Source organism: Temnothorax americanus, unplaced genomic scaffold (assembly GCF_048541705.1).
Source record: "Temnothorax americanus isolate GAGA-0224 unplaced genomic scaffold, ASM4854170v1 Scaffold37, whole genome shotgun sequence".
Taxonomy (NCBI): domain Eukaryota; kingdom Metazoa; phylum Arthropoda; class Insecta; order Hymenoptera; family Formicidae; genus Temnothorax; species Temnothorax americanus.
The window spans coordinates 49,021-66,192 of NW_027509515.1; the positions used below are offsets into that span (position 1 = coordinate 49,021).

General features: G+C 35.2%; 3 protein-coding genes and 2 long non-coding RNA genes across 7 annotated transcripts; 3 read left to right on the top strand and 2 right to left on the bottom strand.

Annotated features, from left to right (window-relative positions):
• The first annotated feature begins 1,109 nt into the window (after positions 1–1,109).
• On the top strand, positions 1,110–2,216 carry LOC143901983 (uncharacterized). Its single transcript, XR_013258230.1, has 3 exons — positions 1,110–1,442; positions 1,541–1,664; positions 1,826–2,216. It is a non-coding gene; the product is annotated as an uncharacterized LOC143901983 (long non-coding RNA).
• LOC143901982 (uncharacterized) lies at positions 2,031–2,785 on the bottom strand. The gene is made up of 3 exons (XR_013258229.1): positions 2,591–2,785; positions 2,369–2,492; positions 2,031–2,259 (listed from the first exon to the last, which is right to left on the bottom strand). It is a non-coding gene; the product is annotated as an uncharacterized LOC143901982 (long non-coding RNA).
• A 119-nt stretch (positions 2,786–2,904) lies between these two features.
• Sas10 (UTP3 small subunit processome component Sas10) lies at positions 2,905–12,333 on the top strand. 2 transcript variants are annotated; one of them, XM_077414646.1, is made up of 4 exons: positions 2,905–2,928; positions 10,589–11,145; positions 11,409–12,088; positions 12,180–12,333. In XM_077414646.1, exons 2-4 carry the CDS (start codon positions 10,626–10,628, stop codon positions 12,267–12,269), a joined length of 1,290 nt encoding a protein of 429 aa, XP_077270772.1. In that variant the 5' UTR covers positions 2,905–2,928; positions 10,589–10,625; the 3' UTR covers positions 12,270–12,333. The 2 variants fall into 2 exon arrangements, with proteins under 2 accessions (XP_077270772.1, XP_077270771.1); XM_077414645.1 differs by lacking the exon at positions 2,905–2,928 and adding an exon at positions 10,070–10,244.
• LOC143901975 (uncharacterized) lies at positions 4,991–8,084 on the top strand. Of its 2 annotated transcripts, none has more exons than XM_077414648.1 (5): positions 4,991–5,013; positions 5,273–5,650; positions 5,753–5,866; positions 6,072–6,367; positions 7,427–8,084. In XM_077414648.1, exons 2-5 carry the CDS (start codon positions 5,278–5,280, stop codon positions 7,532–7,534), a joined length of 891 nt encoding a protein of 296 aa, XP_077270774.1. In that variant the 5' UTR covers positions 4,991–5,013; positions 5,273–5,277; the 3' UTR covers positions 7,535–8,084. The 2 variants fall into 2 exon arrangements, with proteins under 2 accessions (XP_077270774.1, XP_077270773.1); XM_077414647.1 differs by having other exon boundaries at positions 5,003–5,061.
• Positions 12,334–12,541: 208 nt separating the features above from the next.
• Positions 12,542–15,000, bottom strand: LOC143901981 (10 kDa heat shock protein, mitochondrial). The gene is made up of 3 exons (XM_077414657.1): positions 14,833–15,000; positions 13,587–13,754; positions 12,542–12,932 (listed from the first exon to the last, which is right to left on the bottom strand). The coding sequence occupies exons 1-3, from the start codon at positions 14,833–14,835 to the stop codon at positions 12,789–12,791; spliced, it is 315 nt and encodes a 104-aa protein (XP_077270783.1). The 5' UTR covers positions 14,836–15,000; the 3' UTR covers positions 12,542–12,788.
• Positions 15,001–17,172: the final 2,172 nt, after the last annotated feature.

The following is a 17,172-nucleotide window of genomic DNA, read 5'->3' on the forward strand; positions in this document are numbered from 1 at the left end:
TGAATTCATCATACGATTACACATGAACACCGAAAACTATGAAGCGCACTATCTGGATCCCGTCATCGGCAACCTGGGACACGTGGACATCGAATTCAAGGTATTAATACACGTAGACACCGAAAACTACGGAACGCACTATGTGGACCTCGTCATCGGCAACCTGGGACACGTAGACATCGAATTCAACGTATTATTACACCTGGACACCGAAAACTATGAAGCGCATTATCTGGACCTCGTCATCGGTAACCTAGGATACCTAACATCGAATTCAAGCTTGATTCATAAAAATCGACTTAAAAATTCTCTAGCGGCACTTTCTGAGCGTAGAGAATCTTCTTTTCCGTTGACTCAATATATGTATATTATTTATATTTTAATTTATTTAAATAGAAATCTTCCTTTTTTTTTTCTGACCGATAAGTCTATCGACTTAATTTCGAAATACGCGCGCGATATCGAAACTGGCGATACCTGCGCCGCCAGCGTCGAAAAAGTGAAAGTAACGTTTCTAATTTATGACGTCGTCATATAAAACGTCGGCGTTAGGAGGAGGAGGAGGAGGAGGAAGTATCTTAATAAAAAGTTTTCACATTTGGACTTTGCGTCGCAATATCTCCGCTCGTAGGGCACGTAGCGGAATATTATAAGAGAAACCCCCCCCCTAATTGGACCCCAAGCTATCGATCAAGCCTACTTAGAACTTGATCCGTTCACTCGTTATCGAGATCTCAACATCTCGAGTACACGCAACCCGTCGCGTCGCGTAAAAGAGTCACGGTCGGTCTCGTTCCGCGTGTACTTGGTGCGAGACACTACCGTGTCTCTTGATAAGGTAAATAAATCTCTGTTATTGCAGCCCTTGGAAATCCAAATAATAACTTAGATACATAATTGTTTACCTGTCAACTTTGAAGCTAAAAATGTAATTTCCCTGAATTACTGTCCCATTACATTTCCCACAATAAAATGTACTAAAAAATCTACAAAAATTCACGTGAAATTGTTTTGTGGGATATTACAGGATGTTATCTGCTAAATAAAAATAATAATAGTTATAAAAATGTAATTTCTCTGAATTATACTGTCCTATTGCAATTTTCTAGAATTTGATGCATTAAAAACTGTGTGTGTACAAGAATTCACGCAGAAATAAATGTCAGGCAAAATAAGGGTGCATCCCGATGGAGAAGAAATAGCGGAACGGAACAGTAACGGAAAAGAGATATGGTGGGGGGTTAACCAATCAGAGTAGTTCCGTTTCAATTCCGTTCCGTTATTTAGTGAGTGGGTTCCCCATGGCACGGAGCTGTTACGGAACGGAAAAGAAACGGAAAAATTTCTAACCTATTCTGTCGAAAGTTCGCAAATAAGTGCAGTGGATCGATCGCTTTGCAACATTTTTATTTTTGCAAATAAAGAGCAATATGTCGTCATCGGTAGGTATTACATGTGAAAATAAAATATGTATGTTAAAATCCTATGTTAATATGTTAATGCTAATTGACCGAATGTGATATACTTTATTAATTTCCAGAAATTCAAATGTGGATATTGCCGCTGGATTGTTTGGTTCGATGAAGACGGAAAACTTTCACATCCTTGCTTAGCAAATCATACGAATTTAATAATGGATAAAGATCGAAATCTCTTTATAAATGGTACGTATATTTGTGTACAAGAGGTACACCTTTACAAGAGGCACCCTTAGGGTGCATCCCGATGGAGAAGAAATAGCGAAACGGAACAGTAACGGAAAAGAGATATGGTGGGGGGTTAACCAATCAGAGTAGTTCCGTTTCAATTCCGTTCCGTTATTTAGTGAGTAGGTTCCCCATGGCACGGAGCTGTTACGGAACGGAAAAGAAACGGAAAAATTTCTAACCTATTCTGTCGAAAGTTTGCAAATAAGTGCAGTGGATCGATTGCTTTGCAACATTTTTATTTTTGCAAATAAAGAACAATATGTCGTCATCGGTAGGTATTACATGTGAAAATAAAATATATATGTTAAAATCCTATGCTAATTAACCGAATGTGATATATTTCATTAATTTCCAGAAATTCAAATGTGGATATGTTCAAAGCGTCCTGTTCAAAGAGCAACAGCATTAATTCCTTCCACATCAACAAGTGACAACCTCAACGTAGATGATGATCTTATTCCCATCATCAATGACAATCCTACGTCACTGTCTCCAGTCTCTCCGGCGTTATTGCTGTTATTCTCACTCTCGACGTGTGTTTCTAAAGAATCTAAATAATAACAGATTTAGTTTTACAACAAATTTATATATCATTTACATATTCTAACCATTAGTTATATTGAATATATATTGCCTCTCTTGTACACAAATATACGTACCATTTATAAAGAGATTTCGATCTTTATCCATTATTAAATTCGTATGATTTGCTAAGCAAGGATGTGAAAGTTTTCCGTCTTCATCGAACCAAACAATCCAGCGGCAATATCCACATTTGAATTTCTGGAAATTAATAAAGTATATCACATTCGGTTAATTAGCATTAACATATTAACATAGGATTTTAACATACATATTTTATTTTCACATGTAATACCTACCGATGACGACATATTGCTCTTTATTTGCAAAAATAAAAATGTTGCAAAGCGATCGATCCACTGCACTTATTTGCGAACTTTCGACAGAATAGGTTAGAAATTTTTCCGTTTCTTTTCCGTTCCGTAACAGCTCCGTGCCATGGGGAACCCACTCACTAAATAACGGAACGGAATTGAAACGGAACTACTCTGATTGGTTAACCCCCCACCATATCTCTTTTCCGTTACTGTTCCGTTCCGCTATTTCTTCTCCATCGGGATGCACCCTAAGGTTGGGTTCGCATCAGCTGTTGTGCTGCGGCGTTGCCATGTCTGTCACTGCCAATTCGATCCGCGAGGTAAAAGTATACGTTAAATTTAGGTGTGCTTTATGCGTGGTATAAATTTCAGTACCTCTTCGGGTATAAAAAATCAAGATACTGACTGAGCCTCAAAGTTTCAACTTTTACTAATGAAAAGGTTTTCCAGGCCAAACGGTAAGATACGAGGTTGGCCAAGAGGACCAAAGTTGCTCCTCTCGTCAAGTTCTAGAAGGAAAAAATGCCAAAACTTTTTTTTTTTTTTTTTTTTTTTTTTGAAACTTTGAGGATCAGTATTTTTATTTTTTATCCCAGTATACCACGCATAAAGCATACCTAAATTAACGTATATTTACAGTTTCAAAAAAATTCTAAGAAAATCGATTTTCCCTAGTATAAGGACGAGCAGAGAACGTCCTTAATTGCCTTTTATTACTCAAAAGCCAACGTAGAACCTTAATTTTTTTTTATGATTTACATAAACACTTTACACAAATAATCGCAAAACTTGAGCAATATTGACCGTATAGTTTTTTTGTAATATATTGTTCAGAAGTTGACCACTTTTAGCCTAACCCGGCTTATGGAGAAAGTCGCACCGAGGTAGATTATCAGTGGTTTAGTACACACTTAGCCATCCTAGGACTTTGAAAAGCATTTTGATAGATGAAACATCAAAGATTGTGTAAAGACTTTAAAAATCGGACTTTAGCGTGTGGATCGAAGGCTTTATTGTCACAAAGTTCAGGTCCTAGCGTAGAATATGTTGGATAATAATTAAGTGATTCCCGAGTCGTTGACGCTCTTATATAATAGTTAATATTCTATATACACTATAATAATTGACGAAGAATATAGCACGTAAGTAGCATCCACAATTCATTATACTAATATTGCATATAATTCGGGATCGCTGTAATGACATTTATTTCAATAGCATTTTTGACTCACAAATAATGATCGAACCTCAATGTCCCATCATATAACATCGTATAGCACACGCAATTCAATTCGAATTTCGAGTGCCACAAAATAGGCCAAAAACATGTGCTTTTGGAATCACTCTTTGCTGTTATACTATACAATTTTATATATGTATACATAAATTATATATTATATAATCATATTTTATATACATGCAGTTATCACATTTTGGCTGCGTTCGCTTTGGGCGCTTTCGTGCTGAAAGCATCCAGTCTATCTTTATTGCTCATTATACATGTCGAAAAAAGATGGAATGATGCTTTCAGCACGAAAGAACTCACTTCTTCTTCTACTTTGTGGCGCTATTACTTGTTCCGACACGGATGTAACTGCGTACTCGAAACTCATCTCGGTGCGATTGTTTTTCAAATTCGGGAATGTGTATATGCTGTGCGTGCGTATAAATGTGTGTGTATGTCCGCGGTGTCGGGAACTCGGGTGCCGTAGAGTCCTAGATAATCTAGATAATCTAGGATATCTAGGACTCTAGGGTGCCGTAGGTTCGTCGGGCCCAAGGAACTGCACGGATCACTTCCCCGGCGCCCTGCGGCCACGAAAGAACCCAAAGCGAATGCAGCCTAATCATGATGTATTCATGGCAACAAAACAAACAAAATACAAATGTATAATATCTAAAATATTCTTAAAAAAAGTCAACCTAAATTACATTCAGATATAAGGGGAGGAGCCATGTTCCTTCTCGCATCTTGGACTGATTTCTGATTTTCAAGGAAAATGACTACTGCGCATCCTTGGAAATGCTCAGAAATGCTCTACTATGTTTTATATTTTATATATATAAATTTTTTTTCTTATTTTTTCTTAAACTCTATAATTTTTCATTAAAAAATTTTTTTAATAAAAAAATTATTTTTTAATTATTTTCTAATCCTTTTTTTTATAAAAAAATTATACAAAAAAATAAAAAATATATATATTTATATATTTATATGTATTATATGTATATTTATACATATATATGTTTTTTAACATCTGCGAAGATCATGATGAAAATTCGTGTATTTTATATAGTTTGACATTTTTAAAACAATATAAAATATAATGTAACAAAAGTGTAATATAAAAAAAAACATTAATATGCAAATATATAATATTGGTCTAGTTTACACCGAGCACTTGGTACGCGTATCAAGTGCTATATCCGTATCAAATCGTTTGATACGCTCGGTATAAACGCTCGCGGATTACTTTAGTGCGCTCTGGTCTGATACTCCTCAATCGCGAGTATCAGACCAAGTTGATACGCGTATCAAAAGATGTCAGCGCGCTGTAAACGCTTGATTCGATTCGAATTGGATCAAGTGTATACCGCCGCTGCTGACTGTTGTTAGATTGAGGTTAAAGTTAGAAAGTTAGAATAGAAGTTTTATATCAACAGTGAAAATGTCATGTAAAAAGGGTGCAAATTGGACAGATGGTGAAACACGAACGTTTCTCGAACTGGTCACGGAAAAAAGTATTTTAAGTATAATTGATGGAAAGAAACATCGGCATGTAGAGATTTTCCGAATGCTGGTACCCGAAATGCAAGCAAAAGGTTATGAAAAAACAGCCGAGCAAATGAAATTAAAATTAAAAAATTTGAAAGCAGCATATTTCAAATGTAAAAGAAATAATAATGTCAGTGGTGCTGCTCCCTCAACGTGTCCATTCTACAACGAGTTAGATATATTATATGGAGGCAGGCCAAGTGCCCTAGCTAGCAGCAGCGATGATCAAGTAGGAATAGACACCGCTGAAATAAATGAGGAAGAAGGTAATATATATTTATTTAATGCAATTATATATAGTTAAGTATGAAAATACAAATTGGTACCATCAATTATTCGACTTAATATTATTATTTATTTGATTTTAGTTAATAACGAGAATGATTCAATAAATTGTACAACTGCTGAAGAGACTGATGAAATGTTAGATAAGGAAAATGAAGTCCCACCAGCCAAAAAACAGAAACGAACAAAAACTTCTGGTATAAATAAAATGTTTATTATTATAGCCTTATTAAGTATTTCTATTTGAGAGATGACATCACAATTTGCAACTACGCTCTACGTTATTAGTCCATATTTGAAGATTTATAAGAGTACAACTAATGATATAGGGCTAGAAGATATATAATTTTTAATTTACATATGTATAATATACGTATTATAGTACAGAAATTTTATATTTAGGAAGAAAAAGTTATGAAGTAATGCTGCAGAGTCATACTGACAAGTGGTTGGAAAACCAAAAAGAATTACTTAACAGCATTACAAACAAGCAGATGGAACTCCAAAAACAAATGGTCCATGACGAGATGATGGAGCAGAGAAAGTGGGAAGAAGAGGAGTTAGAAAAAGAACGAAAATTTCAAAGTCAGCAAACAAGCTTGATTCTGGCTGCATTTACTAACAGTATGCAGGGTATCAGATCTCAAACCCCTGCTCGTTCTACACAAAGCACCTTGAAGCCGCTGAAACTTATTCCGGTAAATCCATTTATTAATTTTTTAAATAATTAATCGTGTCACAACATTAAAACTAGTGCATGCAATCTACATATATATCAAAAGGCTCACATGATTAAAAATAATCAAATAAAAAGGAGCATCAAACCGCAACAAGGTGGAAGTGTTGTAAAATTCTATGTTAAGGTACAGATTGACAAACGTTTCGGCCCCTTATAGGACCATCTTCAGTGTTAAAGAACAATTAATTTAAGAAAAGTTAACATACGTTACATACTCTTACACTAAAATTAACGCAACAAATTAGTGTAAGATTATGTAACGTATGTTAACTTTTCTTAAATTAATTGTTATTTGACACTGAAGATGGTCCCATAAGGGGCTGAAACGTTTGTCAATCTGTACCTTAATATAGAACGTTACAACACTTCCACCTTCTTGCGGCTTGATGCTCCTTTTTATTTGATTATCTACATATATTTATACATATTATATAAATATATTTATAAATTTAATAAAACATTTGATTTTGTTGGTCTGAAAAAGTGAAACAGTGATTTATTTTGATCACAAATATTTTATTTATTATATTATTAAATAGTTATTAATTATATTAGTAAATAAATAACTTATAATTGAAATAAATTACTATTTAAGTATTTACTATTTAGTATGTGTGTATTTATTTAAAATAAAATATTCTTTCTAAAAAAGGCACTTTAAATTGATACGCGATCGAATGTATCGAAGACCTCTCGAAAGTCTCAAAGTGTATTTGTTGGCAAAAATACACGCATGTATACCACATACATACATATACATACATGTATACATGTATCTCCGAAAGGTCGGACTACATATTGACGTAGTAGTTCTTACAATAATTGTATTATAAAAAGCTCTTTATAAAAATAATTATTCAAGAAAAGATCGTATAAATATGTATAAACTTACTCAAAAGTCATTAAAAAGAAAAGCTACTGCATACTTATTTAATGAGAGTTTCGGTTTCACCGGATGAAAATTAATGACATAGTTTGATGGCAATAAAAATTAAATTAAAAATTTTCTTTTTTACAGTTGAATTATACAGAACCTCCTTCCACCTCTACAATCATTCAATCTCCTATGATAGAAGGCAAGGAACCAAATTCGAAAGTACAGAACTTTTATTATGAAACGCAATAACTGAATTTGAATAATATGAAGACTGCAGTTTTAAATATTTAAGATATATTAGGGATTATTTCTAGTTAGAAGTTATGGTGCCGTGTTCCTACACAAAATGTTAATTTTGTTTAAAAAGTACGTTCATTATTATGTTACTTTTGTTTAAAAATGTTAATTTCGTTCAAAAAGTTGCTTTATTATAATTTACTTTTTTATTAATTTATAGGCACAAGATAAATTAATAAATATAAGCTGTTTAATAACTTGTGATATAGTTTCCAAAAAGGTTTATTTGTTCTTTACAAGTTCTTAAAAAGTTGTTTTTATTTATAGATATAATATAAATCATTAATTAAATAAATAGTTTGTTGTGTATGCGGGAAAATATATAAATATTTTTCCATTGATCTCAAAATGCGATATTAATTATGATAATTACTATAACTGTGAATTAGTGGTAGGTTTATGAGACAAACTTCGAATATTTTATTATAAAATATGTGGTGTACTGTACACATATAAAAGCTGTAATAATGTTACATACAAAAAGATGTACAAATTAAAGAAATAAAAGGTATTAAAAAATGTCAAAACTATATTATTTAATTCGAATATACACATGAAAATAATATTGATATCCACTGCTACCCACTATCGGATGAGAGCTTTCCGCAGAGGATAACTGGCTGCCAAATATTGTTTTAAGTGGTTTCTCACTGCTATACCAGGTACGCAATCTCTATTACGATTTTGTACAGCTATTGGTTGAGGAAACAACTGATCACTGTTGGACACTTCGTCTAACCATTCAGGAAAAAACCGTTCCTTGTGACTTTCTACAAAATTGTGCAACGTGCAACAAGCAAGAATGATTTGTGGACAAAACGTATAAGCACAATCCATTTTTTTGCATAAAATTCTCCATCTAGCTTTTAACCGACCGAATGCCATTTCCACTGAAACTCGTGCAGAGTTCAAATACACATTAAAAGACTCTTCTTCTGCTGATAACGTGCCTGAATAGCCTTTGATGAGCCACGATAACATAGGATAAGCTGGGTCACCTACAATCATGTACGGTATATCCACACCATCGATGTTTTTAGATGTCTACAATTCATATATTATATTAGTATTACATATAAAAATACAATCAAACTTACGTCAAACAAAATAATTTAACATTTACCTGAGGAATAATGGTCTGTGCATTCTTGTATATGCTACTATCCTTGAATACGGCAGCATCGTGCACACTCCCAGGATGTTTTATTACTACATTTCTGAACCTAATATAACAGATAATTTAATAATTTTAGATTTCGGTATTTTCCAAGCTCAGTTTTTCACGCTTACCTTCCATTGTGGTCGACAACAGCCATTACATTATATGATGTCCATCCTTTTCTATTCACAAAGTCTCGATAACCTTCATGTGGTGCGGTAATTGGGATGTGTGTTCCGTCAATACACCCAATCAATTGTGGAATAAAGCTTCTTTTTTTAAATTGGAGAGATATGAACTGGGCTTCATCTTCAGAAGGCATAAATATGTTTTCTTGTACCATGACATTGTTGATGGCCATGGTCACTCTAAATAAGCACTTTCGAACTGTCGATTTGTGAACACCCATCACATCACCAACGACTCTGTACTCGGCACAACTTGCTAATTTATACAGAGCTATTGCGACCTGTTTTTCGACAGATAAAGGCTGTCTGGATACCAGGAAAAGTGGTTTGGGTTCTAGTACAGTTCGAATAATATCGCAAAGCATTGTGAAAGTTTCTTTCGACATTCGAAAAGTGGCCAGCCATTCTGACAGAGTAAAATGCTCTCCTACAATTCTTTGCCAAAAATCATTACTCCTCTTTTTGGTCCACATTCTTCTTCGGTATTGAATACCATCTAAAGTAAGGGTCGGTGATATCGGATCGGTCATTTGACTCCATTGTACAAATAATTCATTCCTCTGTTGAAGGCATAATTTTCTCAATTTTATCCTCATACGTTTCATCATATTCCTCAGCCGTTTTTTCCTGGCTTTTTGCTGCATATTTAAAATTTCGAGTAACACTGTAAATGACGCTATAATTTGTTCTGCGTTTTTCTCCATTACTTTTCGTTACTTTCACTATAAATCGACTGACACTTTACACAGAATTACTCATCCCTCCATTACCGAAAACATTGGACTTTATCTGGATTAAAGACCTAACCTAACCTGTTGTGAGATGAAACGGTGTAAACAGGGACGTATCAAATATTTAGTCCGCACCAACTTGATGCGCGTACCAACCGATTTAACGGTGTAAACTAGACCATTAACAAATAATATACAAATATCTTGAAACGCTCGATTGACCAATCAGGATAAAGAAATCTTCGGAGCATTCCTAAAGCTAATGGAGGATTCACACTGCGTCCGATGTTCGACGTGCGACGATCCGACATCCAATAGGAAATTTTTGTCTCTAATAATAAATTCTATTATTGGATGTCGGATCGTCATACGTCGAACATCGGACGTGATCGGACGCAATGTGAATCCTCCATAACTGGACAGCGTCTTACGTTACGGTTGCACTTCTTGTTTGGTTGATTTCTGATTAAATTGTGTTAGGATTAGGTTAGGTTGTAAATAGGCAACGTAAAGGCAACGTGAGAATTATTTATATTTCATCAAAGCACCTTTGTATCACTCGCAAATATGGTTCGCAAAAAGAGGTAACTAAAAAAAAGTTTATTAAATCAATAAAGACTAAATCCTAAGAGTCAGGAAAATTTCGAGATATATGATATACATATATATATATATATATACCGTGGACAAAGTTTGATTTAACAATTATATAATAACATAATAATATTAATTATGATAAAAAATGTCGAATAAAATATTATTTGTATCAACTCTATACTTAAAATAGTAGAAAAAAATAGATAAATTTTACTTATTTATATGCTTTGAAAATTTTTTATGTATCAAGATACTCCAATTTTTATTGCCTCTTCCTACATTTTATGAGAATAATGTTCCCTGTTTATGAATTTACTTCTATATATTTTAGAACAAGAAAACCTCTCGGTAATGAGGATATTGACGATATGGACGATATCGAAGATGTGGATATGAATGCTGTGACGGATTCAGAAGAGGAATATACGGAAACTGAAAAAAAATTGCTAGAGAAAGTGCGGAAACAGCGCACTACTGAAAATTTTGATAGCGACGACGAGGTTTATGGGCTGCAAGATGATAGCGAGGTGGAAGAAGAAGACGATGAGCGAGATTCAATGGAATCTGACATTGAGGGGGCACAGGAGGATTACGATATGCCCAATGACAGAGCTTGGGGCACTAAAGCGAAAGCCTTTTATTCGTCGGATTTTAAATATACAGATTATGCATCGGCGCCCGAAAACGACTTGGTCAACGCGGACATGGAGGAGGAAGAAGGAAGAAGATTGCATTTAAGATCAATGGGACAGCATTTAGCTCTTGATGGTTCAAGTTTTAGTAAAAATAAAGCAGCTCAAGTTATAGAGGACAGCAAAGTTGTTCGAAAGGATAGTACACAGTTGTCTGATAAGGAATTTTTCATGATCATGGTCAAGCTTTTTAAAGGTATTTTATAATAATACTAAAGACGTGCTTCTTATTATGAATTTATTGCTAATTGTGCTAATTGTTATCATTTATAGTAATCTGATTGTGAATTAGAATTTCTATTTCTGACACGCTTTGAACAAAGCTCTCGTAATTGGTATTTGTTTTAGTCTCGTAAATAAAAACTATATTTTTTTGTTTAACGTTATATAGTCATAAACACAGAAATGTTAACATTAAAAATATTTATTGTATTAAACGAATAAATACTTCTATTACAGATTACATGACGCAAGCAAAAGACATTTTGGCACCCTTTCTTGAATTGGTCAAAGATGGGACATGTCCTGAATGCAATGCAGTAGCTTTTATTAGAACCAAGTATGAAATTATATTAAATTATTGTACAAATATCTCGTTTTTGTTGATGCTGCAAACCAAGGGACTGCCAGTGAAATCACATCCAGTTGTAAAACGTTTGGCACAGTACCGTCATCTGATCAGCGAACTGGAATCAGAGCAGGGAGATTTGTTGGAGCAAGTGGCAGAGATACTGAAAGCAATTAAAGAAGGTAGACCTCTTTACAGCATATCGGATGGTTTTCAGATACAAAGTAGTAAAAAGAGTCCAAGGCTTACTAGCTTATCTAAAAAGCTGGCAAGTAAGAAAGAAGCAGTAACGCTAGAAGAACAGTCACTATCTGACAGTATGAATGAAGGAGCAAGCATTGAAGATCTAGATACTGAAGAGAAGTATGATGGCGAATCTCTCTCTGTGGTTGATGAAAAAGATACTACCATTTTAAATAGTATGAATGAAAAAGAAGAAGCTAAAAGAGCGATAACATACCAAATGGCAAAGAACAGAGGTCTTACGCCTTATCGGAAGAAGGAACTGCGCAATCCGCGTGTAAAACACAGAAATAAATATCGTAAAGCCAAGATTCGCAGAAAGGGCGCGGTATGTATAAAACAAAGATTAAACGTTTATTTTATTATACTGACATACGAGAGCTCTTGGGATGTGAGATAAAAATAATTATTTCTTGCAGGTGAGAGAAGTGAGAAAGGAATTGACTCGTTATGCGGGAGAGATCTCGGGTATCAAGGCAGGTGTGAAGAAAGGCATTAAATTAAAATGATTCACAGATTTTGTCCAATATAGATTACTTGGATATTTTTTCAAATATATGAATATATATTGTATTTAATTGTGTGCTCTAACTGGATATTAATCTCTTATTAATGTACAATTTCTGAGATTAACCCCATCCAGTATTTATTAACCAGTATATTTCTGAGATTCCAGTATCACAAAAAGTAGATTTTCAAACTTCGTTAGAAAATTATCAGCGGTGATTAATCGCCACATAATTGCAAAGCGCTATTAGGTGTACGAAAATAACGACATAAATACAATAGACAAATGCTTTATTTTATCAGAAAAATGTATATACATGTACAGTAAGAAACAATGGCATTTTAGCAGCAACCGATTCTTTGAAAAAATTAGGTCATTATTGAGCTAAACGAATAACTTTCAATTATATTATGTAAAACATATACTCTGTATACATATTTTTTGCTGCTAGTTCATGAAGTTCTAGAAGAACTTATATAGCATTTATATAAAACTGGAAACGTAACTTAAATTCAACGAATTAAACCTCTACTTTGGCTAATATATCCGACTCGCGGAACAAGTGGTATTCCTTGTTGTCCTCAAGTTCAACCTTCGTGCCGCCGTACTCGGGAAGTAACACGACATCTCCGATCTTGATGCTTAAAGGCACGTGCTCTCCTTTCTGATAAGAAACGACAAAAGATAATATGAATATTAACAGACAATTCACAGAAACATTTTGTAAAAGATGTGAACATGGACTACGTTTAAATGTCACTATTAATCGGGTTTAATAACATCTGTAATTATTAACTTCCTAAAACGCATGCCCGTTTACACGAAGGAATGTTATTTTATCTCCAAAGAAATCTTGATCTTGTCGAAGAAATACAACAGATATACTTTTCATAATTTTATCTAAGTTGGCAATGCCATTATAACAACTTGCTTAGTGTTTTACACGTTTCTTTAAAACCAGGTTTATAAGCCTACTACTACGTTTACGCGAGCGTTACTTCTGTAGTAACTTACGATATATCACTCGTTTACGCGGAGTAAATTATCGTAAGTTACTACAAAATCCCGTTTACACGAAGAAAAATCCCGTTTACGCGAATAAATTATCGTAAGTTACTACAGAAGTAACGCTCACGTAAACGTAGTATACATTTCTTTGTTAATGGGTGTAGAGTAATAACAACTGGTGTTATAAAGTCGAATTTAACAAGCGTTTTTACATTTTATGCAGCAGTAGTTATAACTCCTGATGTTATTACACCCAATTAATGGTGATCAATATATATAGTAGTCATAGATATTCCGTGTATGTGCGTACATCGTTCCTTGCTCCAGGACCTGTGGCAATGACTGTGCCTCGTAGGACTTTTGCTTGAGCTTTCTCTGGCAGTACAATACCACCTTTCGTTTTGGTAATAGCCTCGGCCCTTTGTATGAGAACTCTGTCAAAAAGAGGAATCAGCCTCTTCACAGCATTGGCAGCAGCCTGAAAATACGTAGACATTTGCAATTATTGATGTTCTGTATGTTTCAGCTTCAGACATTAATGTGTTAAGAACTTGTTAAGATAGTTAATCTATTACTCAATTTTTAATTAACGACTAATGTTCATTTTTATTAATGCAAATTAACTTTAATCTCACTTTCTACTTCTAAGAATTGAAAAAAGATAAAAAATAAGTTAAACCGAGATTAGAGAGAGAGAGAGAGAGAGAGAGAGAGAGAGGGTTATAATCTGCATTGATAGAGATAAACATAAATTTACAAAATTTGCGTTTAAATTTAATTTGACTACTTAGGTCCAGTTTCACAAGTCTCGATTAACTTTTAATCTTAGATTAACTCACTCTTCGTCTCCTTTTAACATCCCCCTTAGAAAGAGACGAAGAGTGAGTTAATCTAAGATTAAAAGTTAACCGACACTTGTGAAACTGGGCCTTAACCGTCATCTCCAAACTTTGTTATAGATTTAAAACAATACCAGAATTTGATAAGAAAAGAAGTATAACGATGATGAAATTTATCAGTGGAATTTCACTTATATGGCAAAAGTTAGCAAAATACACCGCAAGAGACACCGATTGCTCCTGTTTCTCGACAAATTCGTGAACAAATGCGATTCGTCTCAAAGCGATCGGTGATACAACGAAAAACTCGTGGTAAGCCTTTGTCTTTTGCACTAAGCTCTGAATTATGATATTCTCTGTCGACAAAAGGCGCTGTCTTAAACCGTAATTCCTAATCTTTAAGCAAGCTATGGCCACGTCGCATCTGTAAAGTTTAGAGCTCAGAGCAAATTAACGTCACAGTTCGGAGCAAAAGGGGGCTAGACTTACTACCACCAAATTGCAAACCGAGTCTAAAAAGATAACGCGGTGACATGCGAGCGTCGTCGCGTGGGTACCGATCCGTTCGAGGGTTATCGGAGAATAACCCCGTAAACGCGCGGGGGGGTACCCGCGGGACGCGCGGATTTTCCCCGCGAGAGAAATTCTCACTGTCGTTTCTCTTTCTCGCGTTAATCCGCAGGGAAACGTATGTATGTATATATATATATATCTCACCATGGTCGCGATCCCTTTGCAGTCACCGAGTCGGTCGAAGTGCGAAACCGGCGGCGAACGCACGCTTGAGAGAGAACTCGTGTGCACGTTGTGTAACCTAAACTGCGACCGGACCGGCGGCGAGGCGGAGCAATGCGCGCACGCGCAAACCGCGACGGCGACGTTCTCGAAGATTCTTCCCCCTCGCGGTTGCTAACACATCACCTCCCTCCCCTGCCCCTCGTCTCGCTGCGCCGCTCTGTATCGCGCACACATTGATCAATGATCATAACGAAAGAAAAGGATCGCGGATGATTACGTAATATGAGCGTCACCGGTCCCCAACCGGCGACTAAACTTCTATTTCGTTTTCTTTTATTCGTCGCTCTTTTTTAGAATTTATGTGTTTTGGAATGCTTTTCAAAAATGCTGAGAAAAGTCTACATCTTTTCCAGAATCTTTATGTATATGTGAATTCTAAAATACTCTTAAGATTTCTCGTCTTACAATTTCCGAAGAAGGCTTATAAAATTTGAAGAAGTTTATAAGATATTTTTTTAGAGATTTCCATAAATTTAAAAAATTCTTGAAAATATATGAGATGATAATTTTTTCACCGGGGTATGGACAACTCAATGGTTTAGCCTTAGCGAAATAGTTTATTAATCACTGCAGTATGAGTATACTCGATAGTTTTACAGGTGAATACTCCACCTAGACGGCTCCACTTTTCGCAACCTTTTCGTATCGTACTTGTACCTATAGTGTCAATAAATATAAATGAAAGGCTCGAATTATTTTTCCTTGAATTTTAAGAGACCTGCTGACCTTAAAGGCAACGAATTCATTTGTATCTATTCCCGATCGTTCCGCCGCGAGAAAATCAAAGACGTGAAATAAAAAGGAAAAGGAAGAGTTTGATACTCAGATTAAATCGGGACATATAAGACGTCTTAAATATGTCTTTAAGACTTTAACTTAGTCCAATGTCCCGATTTTGAACATGCGTGTTGTCTGAGACACACCATCTTTAACATAAATCATTAATCCTTAATTCTCTCTTCTTCTCTCTATCAGGATTTATTTGATCAATTCAAGAAATGTATAAGAATTGGCATCGACAATCTTCGTCAATATTGTATATTAATATAAACTATATATATATATCAGTTTTCTTTCAGAAAAATGACCGATGGTCGACTTTCCGCCGGGGTGCCGATAACGCTGTAAATAATTTACAGCGCGAGATAAAAGAAATAAGATAAGATATAGAGCCAAATGCGTATAGTAAAAATACTTCTTTCTATTAAATTCAAAATTTTAATGACGTAACCTACGAAAATAACGAACGTTCTTTACACGTTTATCCGCAATAATAATGAAAACAATAATCATAATGGGGAGTATCAGGATGCATCAGGACGCTCTCGTTTCTTCCGAAGGGGTTAGCCATGCCATGACACGTAAATTTACGCACATATCGAAGCGTACAAGCATTCACGTGTTAAAAGGCAGTAATTACTCCTACGTGTACCCGCGGCAACGAATTTTTCGGCTGCATTCTGAATGAACTTGACCGAAATCGTAACTCCCGACTAATCGTTTCCACGAGAGATTCGAGGGAAGAAACCGTTACGTTTTACGACGGTGCCACAACAGAGGAAGAAACGTAAAAAAAAGAAGCGTGATTGTCGGCGGCCGGCCGATTGCATCATACTGAATCGTCGTACTTTCTGGAACATACGGCACGCCGCAACTTCGTACGGTAGGTACTCGGTCGCGTCGCGAACAACTGGCAACAACTGGAGCCGAATCCCCGGTTAGATGTCAAAGAAAACTGCTCCAGCTGGCCTCCTGTCTCGGTCATTTCCCGCACATGACATCAGATTAATCACCGAAGACCTCATTATTCGGGATTAACCCGTTGCGATAAGGTTAATTTCAATCAAAGCGTTGATCAAGAAACGGGAAGGGGAGGAGGAAAGGCTCCCCTTTCAACGGCGGAGGGCGGAGTGCGGCGGAGGCATTTTCCCCACCGCTCAATTATACATACTTATATTTACCTCACGCTCAGAGAACCACGTGACTAGTCCGACAGACTCGTATTTGGGAGATACCAATGTAGACATTTTTGGGGCCTATATTTTTTTGTTTTTTTTTTTCCTCTTTCTTATTGTTTATATTAATATTAATAATGTATAAATATACAATTTTAAAAAATTATAAGTTATAAATTTTAAAAAGCGCGGCCCAAAAAAGGCGAATTTGTACATTTCAACTTAAGCCATATAAATATTCATAGATACATTTTATATATGTAGACGCAAAACAATTAGCTATATATTATAATCATCCATGTGA

Excerpts from the sequence above, each read along its gene's own strand:
- LOC143901981 (XM_077414657.1), bottom strand. Across the intron at positions 12,933-13,586 it reads GTCCTGGAGCAAGGAACGAT|AAAGGAGAGCACGTGCCTTT; the intron begins GTACGCACATAC and ends GTTTCTTATCAG.
- LOC143901975 (XM_077414648.1), top strand. The coding sequence starts at position 5,278 with ATGTCATGTAAAAAGGGTGCAAATTGGACAGATGGTGAAACACGAACG. Across the intron at positions 5,867-6,071 it reads GAAACGAACAAAAACTTCTG|GAAGAAAAAGTTATGAAGTA; the intron begins GTATAAATAAAA and ends TTTTATATTTAG. Across the intron at positions 6,368-7,426 it reads AGCCGCTGAAACTTATTCCG|TTGAATTATACAGAACCTCC; the intron begins GTAAATCCATTT and ends TCTTTTTTACAG.
- Sas10 (XM_077414645.1), top strand. Across the intron at positions 11,146-11,408 it reads CATGGTCAAGCTTTTTAAAG|ATTACATGACGCAAGCAAAA; the intron begins GTATTTTATAAT and ends CTTCTATTACAG. Across the intron at positions 12,089-12,179 it reads AGATTCGCAGAAAGGGCGCG|GTGAGAGAAGTGAGAAAGGA; the intron begins GTATGTATAAAA and ends TATTTCTTGCAG.